Genomic DNA, 11,377 nt, shown 5'->3' on the forward strand with positions numbered 1-11,377 from the left:
AGGTGCTCAGTGGGCAGTTGCAAGCCCTCTGCCTACCATCTTGTTCCTGGCCCAGCCTGGGACTAGACTCCTGCTCATCCACACTTCACTTACTGTGAATTTCCTGCATGTCTAAGAGACTTCATCGGTATTTGCACATATAATGCCCACCAAACCTGCTGAGGAAAACAGGTTCTAAGTGAGAGCTGGAGGTCAGCTTTCTCAGAGGCTTCTGTAGACCTACCCCAAGGGGGTCCTCAACACTCAGTACACACTGGCTTGAGTGAGGGGCCTGGCAGCTGTGCTGCTTCTAGTCAGGATATGTTGGGCTGTCTCTCAGGTCAGCAGGAACCCATCACTCCAAGCATGTGGCCTAGTCTCTTTCCCTGCTGCCTTTCTGTTTGGTCTACAGCCCAGCTGCACTAGGGTAATGTAACATGTTGCTGAGAGACCCAAGGAAATAGCCACAGATGGCATGCAAGATATTGGTGTACTTTTTATTTTGGTACCAGGAATTGGACACAGGAATGTTTAACCACTGAATCACATCCCCAGACCTTTTTTTTAATATTTTATTTAGATAGAGCCTTGCTAAGTTGCTGAGGCTGGCTTTGAACTCACAATCCTCCTCTTCAGCCTCCTGAGCCTCCAGGATCACAGGTGTGTGCAACCATGACCAGTGACATTGGTGTATTGAAAGCTAATCATGGAGAAGGCCCACTCCTCCCTGAAATTGCCTGTTTTATTTTTTGTGATGGTAATTTTTTATTGTTTATGATGACACTGTCAGTAATTATAGCCACAAAATTTTATGTTGACATAACACTGCTCAATCCATTCACCAGGCTGTGCCACCACCAACAATATGTAGGTAAAGATGGAGCCACCATAGAGACCATGAGTCCTTTGGGGGCGGTCACCCACAGGCCATCTTGGAGGAGGTGAAATAGGGGCCCCTGTATATGGGGAAGAGGTGACTGCCTAAAAGGTGGTGAGTGTTTCAGGCCATTATATGTCTTATGTGATCTGTGACAGTCACTATTTTAATTGTCATGTGGTACTATAAATCCTGTTCATATAAGATAGCAAAATTCATATGTGTGTTATTATTGCTCTATGGATTATATCTCACCATCCTTTTATTCCCTAAGACACAATATTGAAGTTAGACCAGTTAATAACTCAGTAATGGCCTATACTGTTTAAATAAAAGGAAGACTCTCATGTTTTGCGCTCTACATAAAAATCTGTAACACTTGCACTGGTTAATCACACTAAGGATACAAAGGAAATGTTCTTGAAGGAAATTAAGGTGCTGCTGCAGAGCATATGTGAATCATAAGAAAGCAAAACTGCCTTCTTTCTGATATAGAAAAAGTTTTCATCTTCTGGAGAACAGATGAAACAAGCAACATTCTCTTAAGTCAAATCCATATCTAGATTGTTCTAATGCCAAGAGAATTGAGAAAGCTCCAGAAGAAGTTTGAAGGTGAAAGAAGCCCATCTCCATAAAATAAAAGTTCAAGGTGAAGCAGCAAGTGCTGATGTAGAAGCTACAGCAAGTTATCAAGATCTTGCTAAGCTATTTGATGAAGATGTATTATGGATTAGTTACTAGGTTTTCCCAAAAAACTCATAATGCAAGAAAGTTTAGAGGTGAAATTATTCAGTTATGAGAGACTTAACTGATCAGGAATTAATCCTCTGGCAGGGATGAAAAGGCTAGAGGCATGGAAGGGGATGCCTTCCACTCTCTCCAAGCCTGGAGGTGTAGAAAGCACCTGTGGAGGCATCTGGTGGCTGTGAAAGAAGTCTGGTTGCAGAGACTCAAAAGTGTATAGCACCATCCTCAGTGTTCCACTGATCTGGCACCAGGGGCATCCATCTGCGAGGAAGGCATCAGCAAGGCTAGGTGTCCAAAGGTGGTTTGGGGAGTCCAGTTGTATGGGTGGCAGCAGCAATGGGAAGTCCAGCCTTGGCATTGGGCATCTGTGGAGGCTTCAGTGTCTGATGTTTGGTTATGGCAGTGGTGGCAAAGGCAACTGAGGGGTCTGGAAGTGGTAGCGGCAAGCAAGGCATCCAGGTAGGAGCTTCCTCATCCTTTGATGGTAGTGGGAGTCTGGTTACTGTGCAGTGGCATTGGGGATGGCATTGCTGGTGGCCATGTTGGGACTCCAGTTGCTGCAGCATGGAGCTGCAGCGACAGCAACAGCTTGGGGCAGGGGGCCTCAGCCAGAGGGCAACTAGAGGCTGGTAGGCTGCAGTGGCTGCTCCAGGCAACTGGTCTTGCTCCTGGCAGGGCCTGCCTGCTCAAGAAGTAGAACATGGGAGGTGGTGATACCCAGATAGCCTCTGAGAACCTCATTCTGCCCACGCCTTCCCTGCCTGGTACCGGCCTTGAGCCCACTGGGTGTCTGATTGCCCCCACCCCCGGTTTGCCCTATTCCTCCCTGGGTTTTGGCCTCTGCAGGGGGAGTAGGCCAGCTGTCAGCTGAGGCAGGCTTTAGAGATGAACCCCCTTCCCCAGACACATTTTCCATGGACTGTGGGGGGAGAAAGCTGTGGAAGGGTGAGGGCTAGCACATCTAATCCAGAAAGTACATCCCATTCAGAAAGCACATCCCTGTGGTGGGAGGAGTGTGGAGGGCATAGGCAGCAGAGGGAGCCTGAAGGTGCAGAGCCCTCAGTCTTGGTCTTCTGTTGCCTTAACCCACAGAAATGTGCTTTGAGAATGAAGATGTCCTAGGTCATCTGCTCTCTGCCCCACAGCCCATGTGGGATGTGGCTGGGGATGGTGGGGGTGAAAGAAATGTTGCGCAGGACTGACCACAGGAATACCAATTATAGAGGCATAAGCAGAATTATTGTCAGGCACCTGACAAGTCTGTCTCATGCAGAGAGGGAGAGTGGCATGAGTGAGAGAAAGCAGCAGGAGAGGGAGAGCAGCAGCAACTCCCCTTGAGCATTACCTTTTATAGGCCAGAATCATGGCCACCTGTTAGGGGCAGGTTTAGCCTTTGTGACTGGCACAGCAAGCACCACCTGATTTTTCAGAAGGCAAGTTACTGTTTCTTAAGAACAGAGAAGAGAAACGTTTTATCTCTCAAGGAGAGAACAGAGACCTGCAGGTCTTTATCTCTTGAGAATAAGAACAGTGTTCATAGAGTGGGAGTGGGAAAAGGAAAATGGCTGTAGTTATGTCAACATTCCTCCCTTTTTTAAATACTAGGGCTCAGGGTGGCTTATGGATGGAGGTCTCTTCTTATGGCTAATTCCTACTGGCATGGGGGTGGTGATAGGGCAGAGACAGGTCCTAGAGGGAGGTTTCTTCTTTCAAGTGAGTTTATTATCCCAGAAGCATCTTATTGACCACTTGGTTGGTGTAGGTCTTAGTCCTTTCCATGATGGTTTTCTGTAAAAACTTGAAAACACATGGTAACAGAAGGCTAGGCAGAGAATGGCATTTAGAAAAGAGGTAAATTTTAGTAGGGGTGAAGTTGGAAAAGGATCCCTAAAAATGTAAGTCCTGAATGAGCTAGAAGAGGAAAGTGGGAGTCATAGGCCTTGGAAGTCCTGGGTCAGAGGCCAGCTCTGTCCATAGGATGAGAAGAAATTGATAGTAATGAGAAGGGAAGAGGGAGTCACTTATCTGGGGTTGTATGGTCTTTGAGTTGTTCTGGTACCAGGTGAAGTTTGGAGGCTTTTGTCTGTTTGAGCCACAAGGTGAGTGGCCCTGTGGGCATTGCAGTGAAGTGAAGGTGAGGGCAGGTTTTGAGAGCTGAACTGTGTATCCAGTTGGGGAACCCCTTAAGATTGGTGGCAGTTGAGGTGGTAAGAGTAACTTCATATGGTCCCATCCATTTAGGGGACAAGCCATTAGGTGGAGTAACTGCATTGGGATGGGAGGATGAATGTTAGAGGAAGGATTAGTTTTTTGTTTGTTTGTTTTGTTTTTACATATCTCTCAGAATGAAGAGAGGTCCTGGAGGAATTTGATATGGTCTGTGGTAACAATTAGAAATTGTTTGATAAAGTCTCTTAAAGAAGAGAATTTAGGGTGAAGTAAGTGGTGTAGATAGGTGAGGATGTGATAGGTATCTTGGGTGGTATTGGGGGTGTAGATGTGTTTTGGGAAGTGTCTGCGGTGTAGAAGGGAGAATGGTGTTGGATTCATTGTTGGGGAGTGGGTATAGAGCTGCCTGTGGGCCATTTGATTTGCCAGGTTGCTACCTGCTGTAATAATGGAATTATCTCACTGATGGTTTTGCAAAGTACTATGCCTATAGAAGGGAGAAGGGAGGCTTCTAGGAGGGCATTGATGTATGAAGTGTTGATGATGGAGGAGCCTTTTGTAGTCATGAGTACTTACTCTTTCCATATTGATGCATGAGCTAATAATATATGAAAGAAATATTTAGAATCTGTATAAATGATCAAAGATTAACTCTTAGCTTGGGTGAATGCTTGGGTTGGAGCTATTAAGTTTGCTTGTTTATTGGTGGTGCTGGGGGGTAGGAAGTTACACTCTATCACTTCTAAAGCTGTGATGATCATGAGAAAAGGAACACCCATCCATGAACCAAGTGTATGAGGGAGTTGGCAAGGGTTCTTCCTGAATATGGGAGGGATAGGGGAGTAACTGGAATGGAGAGGTTGATGAAGATTAAAGTCATTAGGAGGAGAAAGTAGAGTAAAGTGACTGAGTGGTGATCATGTTTTGAAGGTTAGAGTGAGGTCCTCAATCAGTGAGATCTGAAGGGAAAAAATATGGGAAGGGGGCAGAGTCTGAGAACCCTTATAGGAGAATAATTCAGTTAAGTGGTGAGGGGAGAGGACTATTAGAGGTGACCCAAATGCTAGGTTTTTTTTTTTTTTTTTTGACTCCTGGATTAAAATGACTGAGGAGGCTATTACCTAAAAGCAAGGTGTATCGTTGTATTGTTGGGTCAAGGCACTTTAAAGAAATGCCACTGCTATTCAAAGGCCTTTGAGAGAAATGCCACTGCTTACCCAGTGTTGGGTAAGTGAAGGGCTGAGGCCTGTAGGAGTGCTTGGTGGAGGGCCCAAAAGGAAGTGTTTATGGGTATGATGAGGAGCCCTTCAAGGGAGACTTTGTGGCATTGAGAAGGGGTCGGGCCAGCAAAGAGTAACTGGGTATCCATGTCTTAAAGTATCCTGTTAGTCCCAAGAATGATGAGAGTATTTCAGCCTTGGTAGTAGAAATAGGAAGGTGAGAAATAAGATTTTTGGATCCACTGTGATGGCTTTGTGGGCAGGGTTATTTGGAAGCCCAAGTAAGTGACTGTGGGAAGAGAAAGGTGAACCTTAGAGGGGGAGATGAGATATCCTTGCAAGGCCAAGAATTTTAATAATTTGGCTGTGTAGGTTTTACTATGGTATACAGAAGGGCTACAGAAAAGAAGGTCATCTACAAGAAGGTCATCCATGTATTAGAGGAGGAATGATGGTGACAAAGATAGATAGGTGAGGTCTCAGGCCAAGGCTTGTCCAAAAAGGTGGAGGCTATCTCTAAAACCCTGAGGAAGGACTGTCCACGTAAGTTGAATGGATACCTGGGTGTCTAGGTCAGTTCTGTAAAAGCAAAGAGGGCTTTAGAATCTTTTTGTAAGGGAATGGGTAAAGAGGCATCCTTAAAGTCCAGAACAGAAAAGTGTGTTGTGAAGGCAGGGATGGAGGACAAGACAGTGTTTGGATTTGTAACAATGGGGTGTAAAGGGACTACTGCTGTGTTGATGGATGCAGAGTTTTGGACCAAATGGAAGGCACCTGAGGGTTTTCTTGATGGTGAGAATGGGTGTGTTATGAGGGGAGTCTGCAGGACATAGGCCTTTGACTAGTAGGTGAGAATTGATGGGTCCCCTAAGGCTGTTTTAGTGGTTATTGGGATTGGAATGGAAAGAGAGATGGGTTTTTGAGTGTGATGTGGATGGTCTCTTGGTGTGTGGCTACAGAGGAGTTGTGTATGTCCCATCTCTGGGGATTGACCAAGGATGGGGGCAAGAGTATTGATGAGGGAGAGGGAGTTATTATAAGTGATAGGAGGAGGAGGAGTTGGAATGGGGATAAGTCTTGGAGAGAGTGCAGCATGAAAGATTAAAGGAAATGGATGAGCTATAGATACTTAAGAGATCTAGACCTAGTAAGGGAGTGAGTGGGGCATTGGGGAATAATGAGGAAAGAGTGGGAGAAAGGGATCTCATGAATGAGCATGTAAGAGGTGGCATTCTTAGTGGTTGATATGATTTGCCTCCCACCACGACAATGGAGGTCATAGAAGTAGAGGTGGACAAGTACTGAGAATGTAGCCTGGTGTCCAAAAGGAAAGTGATGAGCCTACCTGCTACTACAATGGTTACCTGGGTTCTGGCATTAGTTCAATGTTGGTATCCCAGTCCTCATCAGTCATCCATAGCTAGTCTCAGAGGTTCTGCTTGTGTTGTGGTGGGGCTGTGTGACCACCTGCCTCACTGGGCAAAAGGGCAATCAACAGCTCAATGGCCCACCTGGTGGCATTTAATACAGAGACTAGGAGGTTGGCAAGGACTGGAATAAGATTTGGCTCAATGGCCCAATTGACCACAGCTATAGCATGATCCAGGGGTCTTCTGTGGGTTATAGGGGTAGTGATTGTAGTGGAAGGTTGTTGAAATGTTTTGGTTAGCATTTGATATTTAGCCTCGTGCACCTTTTCTTCTCTGCCATTGTACACCTTGAAGGGCACCTCAAACACTTGAGCCTATGGGGTAAGGGGACATTGCTCCAACTTTTTAAATTTATCTTTAATGTTGGGAAGTTAGGTCATGAGTAAGTTCTGACCATCAAGTGACTTGGGATCAAATTGGTGTATTGGAGTAGGGCCTGATTCAGGTGGTTTAAAAAGGAAGAGGGGTTTTCATTTTTATCTTGGATGACCTCTTGGAGTCTATCATAATTGATGGCTTTATGAGCTGCCCTTTTAAACCTGTCAGTAAGCAGGTAATAAATTGTTCCTTCTTGTTTGGCCCCTAAGGAAATTTTTTAGTCTCAAATGGTGGACTTCATAGTTTCAGACTTGTTCCCAGACTTATCTATACTCCTCCGGGAGGAGGGTGTTGGATAGGATCTCGTGCATATTATTAAAGGTGAGATTTTGGCCTATGTTATGTACTGTAACTCCTTGGTAGATGTGTTAGGGTTGGAGGCAAGTGATCCTAGGTGTCTCTTGATTTGGAAGAGATCACCTAGAGAGAAGGGCACATGAACTCTGCCTACCTCCTCAGACCCAGCACTTCCTGAAGAGGGAGTAAAAGGGCGGGCTCTCAAATGGCTGTGTGAGATGGGAGGGCTGAAGGGTGTTTGGAATGGTGGTGTGGAGGGAGCAGGTGGGCTTAGTGGAACTCAGTAAGGGGGAGGCTCATCAGTGGTGTTGAAAGGAGGGTTTGGGTCCCTTGTTTGTAGGAATAGGGTCTCTGGAAGACCTCTGTGGCAAGTAACAGCTGGGCAGGAGAGCAAGAAGGGCAAAGGAAAGGCTTAGAGCAGAGAATGGTGAAGGATGCAGGGAAGATGGAAGAGTGGAACCCACTACAGCTGGCTCAGAGGCTTCTTCTCCCTCATTGCTGGCATGATTCTCAGAGTCCAGAGTCCAGGAGTGTTGACCTTGAGGGGTCTAAAGTCTGGTGTCACTTGGTTAAAATAACACAGTATTTTATCATCTTGTGAGTTTTTAGAACATGTATGAATGTAGAATTTTAACCTTTAATCATCTTGGTTTTAGTAAGACCAGAAATAAAGAGATCTTAAACTTTTTATTGAACAACAATTTATAAAAATCATATTTATAATGTTTATCTTATTTATGTTAAATCTGATTCATTCATTTTATTTTTTTTTTTAAATGTAGGCAGAGATGCCCAACTTTTTTTTTTTTTTTGTAGATGGACACAACACAATGCTTTTATCTATTTATTTTTTTATGTGGTGCTGAGAATTGAACCCAGGTCCCTCCGGTGCTAGGCGAGCATTTTACCGCTGAGCCACAATCCCAGCCCCATGATTCATTCATTTTAAATTAGGTTACCCATGAAAACCAAGTTTAGTTACCATTTTAAGGCATTTTTTTTGTTGTTGTTGTTACTGAAGAAAAAATCCTATAAGAAGCAATGGACATTAGAAGCAATGGGCATTATATTTAAAACATTAAATAGAAAATGAGATTTTCCATTGTCTGATCATCTGCATTAGTGATTTTGAAGACATCATTACCTTTTTTGTTTATCCAATTTAAGTTGAACTTTAAATCGTGAATCAAAGGTATTTAGATCCATTTTTTGAATTTTAGTTTATGAGTGCTCTGTATATTGGTTCTGATGGACAGACATATAGACAAGACAGTACACAGAACAAATAAGTAAAGGCCTTATAACTTTTAAAATTTATTAGATTAAGAATTAACCTTTGTAAATTGGCCTCTGAGCAAAGCAGATTTTAAAAAAACTTTTATAGTTGCATAAAATAGGTCTGAACATAAATTATAATTTAGGCATGCAGGATCAAAATTATGAGTTCAATAATATAGAATTTTTTTAAAAGAAGAAGAGTCCTAGAAAAAAATGATATGGTCATTAATTATTTTATTAAACCAATATGAGAGAATGAGACAGAGAGTGAGAGAGAGAAAGAGTGAGTTTGAAGTCATTTTTCTGTGTTGCAGCTAAGGAAAAAATTAAATTGACTTTTTTTTTTTTTCTTTAGTCTTAGGCCTCTTATCAAGCCTGCTGAGTCTGACTTTGTATTTCAATATTAGCTTCAGTGTGTCCTTGCCAGGGAGATTGCTGCCTATGGCTTTTTAACCTTACTCTATTTCCCAGTCGGTAATTAGGCCATATTTGGATGTAAAAATTTATGGAACTTTATTAGTGGAGATGAGGAAGAGTGAGTGGTACCATTAAGAGAGTGAGGGGAGCTGTTGAAGTTGTCAGGTGGGGAGTATTAGGAGGGAAGAAAGAGGGAGAAGAAGAGGTGGGAGTAGGAGATGTGGTGTTGAGGTCAGGAGAAAGGTAGACTCCCTATGTGGTGAAGGTGCATCTGAGTAAGGTGATGAAGTGTGGCTGGGTGGGGCAGCACAGCAATATAGAGTGGAAGCTGAGAAAGTGAAAAGTGATCTTGTGGGTTAAAAAGGGGAAACCTGGTAGGATTGGGATGGGGAAAGGGTTAAGGGAGAGTGAGCAACGAGAACCTATGTAGGGCAGCAGGATTGACACAGAGAGTAAGAAGAATAGAGGGAATGTTTAGAATGGAAAAAAGAGAATGCTTGCATGCAAGGGTTTTCCTTCCATTTATCCAAACACTCACAAAAGTTGTAAAGATCCCCAAAAATGTTAAGAATGAAGGTGCAATTAGGTGGCCATTTGTATCCATTGTCCAAGTCATAGAAAGGCCATGACTTTGTGGAAAATTGAATCAGTTGATGGGCCTTTAGATCTGGAGCCAAATGGAGGGGGTGAGGAGGCAGCTGATAGGTGAGTCAGATGGGGTTTTGGATTGAGAGATACCCATGGCAAGTTGGAGTGTTGGAGTGGCTAGAAGCAGGCGTCCCTGGCTCTAGGACAAAACAGAGAAGAATAAGAAGGGACAAGAGTGAAGAGGGGTTGTCAACACATGATTCACTGACCCAGGGCTAAACCCTTTCTGGGACTGAGAGAAGGGGGTTATCACCCAGTACTTCACTAGTCCCAGGCTTGTGAAGCCTGTCAAGAGTCTTGGTGCCTGGTATCAGGGCTTTTGTAGCTCTCCCAGATAGCCATGTAGGCCCAAATAGAATAGAGCCAAGACTGGAGTAGAAACTCGCCAAGGGGGAAGAAATGGGAAAGTAGGTCACTTGTAGTGAGTCTTGGTGCTGAGCCAAGACTTAAGTTTAGTAAGTCTCCAGAGTGGAGAAGTGTAAGGAGGATGGGAGGTAAAGGGCAAGGTCACTTATCCAAATAAGGCCAGTGTGGGGAGACAGAAAGGGCCCTCGGTGAATGGAAGGAAGTGTCCTAGGCCTTCAGCCCAGAATCCTGAAGCAGCTCAAATCCCCAAAGGGGAGAGCAAGGTCAAGAGGAGAGTTTGTCTCAGAGCCTGTATCCAAGTCACTGGCATCAATGAAAGAAAAGTGGTGCAGGACTGACCACACAGGAACACCAACTACAGAGGCATAAGCAGACTTATTGTCAGGAACCTGACAATGTCTGTCTTGCACAGAGAGAACAACAAGAGAGGGAGAGCAGCAACAAGTGGGAGAAAGCAAAGGAAAGTGAGAGCAGCAGCAACTCCCCCTTGAGCATTATCTTTTACAAGCCAGAATCATGGCTGCCTGTGAGAAACTGATGTGACTCTATTTTTGAGAAACCAGTTTCTACCTCAAGGCCTGTCCAGAGGTAGGGGGCATGACCTTTGTCCTTGGGAAAATCCACAGAGCATTCCTAGGCACACAGCCACCTTGCTGAGTTCTTTGTCTGTACATAACAGGAGAGATCTGCAGTGCCAGGTGTCCCTGACTCAGTTACCTAGGTGAGGACCCATAGCAACCCCCTATCAACCACCAATCAGCATGAGCCAGGGAAAATACCTGGGATTCCAGATGACTCCCCCAGTAGTCTCGGTGATTGATAACATGTTGGGAAACCATGTAGTTTAGCACGTACACCCCTCATGGCTTAAACCAGTCAGTTCAAATGAATCCCCCCTCTTGTACCAAGCAATCACCCCTACCCAACTTGTTCCTGTCAATAAATGTGCTAATCAATGTTAAGAGTTGTTGTTTGATTTTCCCGTGATATGAAATGATTCACTGTGTGATCTTGTGACACATAGAGTATCCCCAAAAACCCTATAAAATCTCACTGAACAAAGGACCAGGGCTCACTCCTAGGGACTGCTGCATTGGAAACAGTTGTGAGTCCAGGCTAGAGCTTGCAATAAAGACTCTTGTGTGATTGCATCAGATTCAGTTCCTGGAGGTCTACTGGGGTCCTACATATCTGGTATTATACCTGTTAGGGGCAGGTTTAGCCTTTGTGACTGGTATCACCTGATTTTTGGAGAAGGTAAGTCACTGTTTCTTTTCTTTTAATAGCATTTTCTTTCTTTCTTTTTTTTTTTTTGGGGTACCATGGATGAACACAGGGGCACTCAACCACTGAGTCACATCCTCAGCCTTTTTTATACTTTATTTTAGAGACAGGGTATGACTGAGTTGCTTAGTGCTTTACTTTTGCTGAGGCTGGCTTTGAACTCCCAATCCTCTTGCCTTAGCTTCCTAAGCTGCTAGGATTACAGGCATGTGCCACCACCCCTGACTAAGTTACTGTTTCTTTTCTTTCTTTCTTTCTTTCTTTCTTTTTTTTTTTTTTTTTTTTTT

The 11,377-nt window shown here is 44.2% G+C and overlaps 1 protein-coding gene across 1 annotated transcript in view; it reads right to left on the reverse strand.

Moving 5' to 3' along the window:
* Nucleotides 1–703: 703 nt before the first annotated feature.
* Nucleotides 704–11,377, reverse strand: part of LOC125614067 — a 31,060-nt gene continuing 20,386 nt past the window's right edge. Inside the window, exon 5 of the mRNA XM_048796261.1 lies at nt 704–2,285. Within this exon, the coding sequence (XP_048652218.1) occupies nt 1,888–2,285 (398 nt within the window). The 3' untranslated portion in view covers nt 704–1,887. The remainder of the gene's footprint in view (nt 2,286–11,377) is intronic.

The sequence above is a fragment of the Marmota marmota genome, unplaced genomic scaffold, assembly GCF_001458135.2.
Source record: "Marmota marmota marmota unplaced genomic scaffold, marMar, whole genome shotgun sequence".
NCBI classification, from domain to species: Eukaryota; Metazoa; Chordata; class Mammalia; order Rodentia; family Sciuridae; genus Marmota; species Marmota marmota.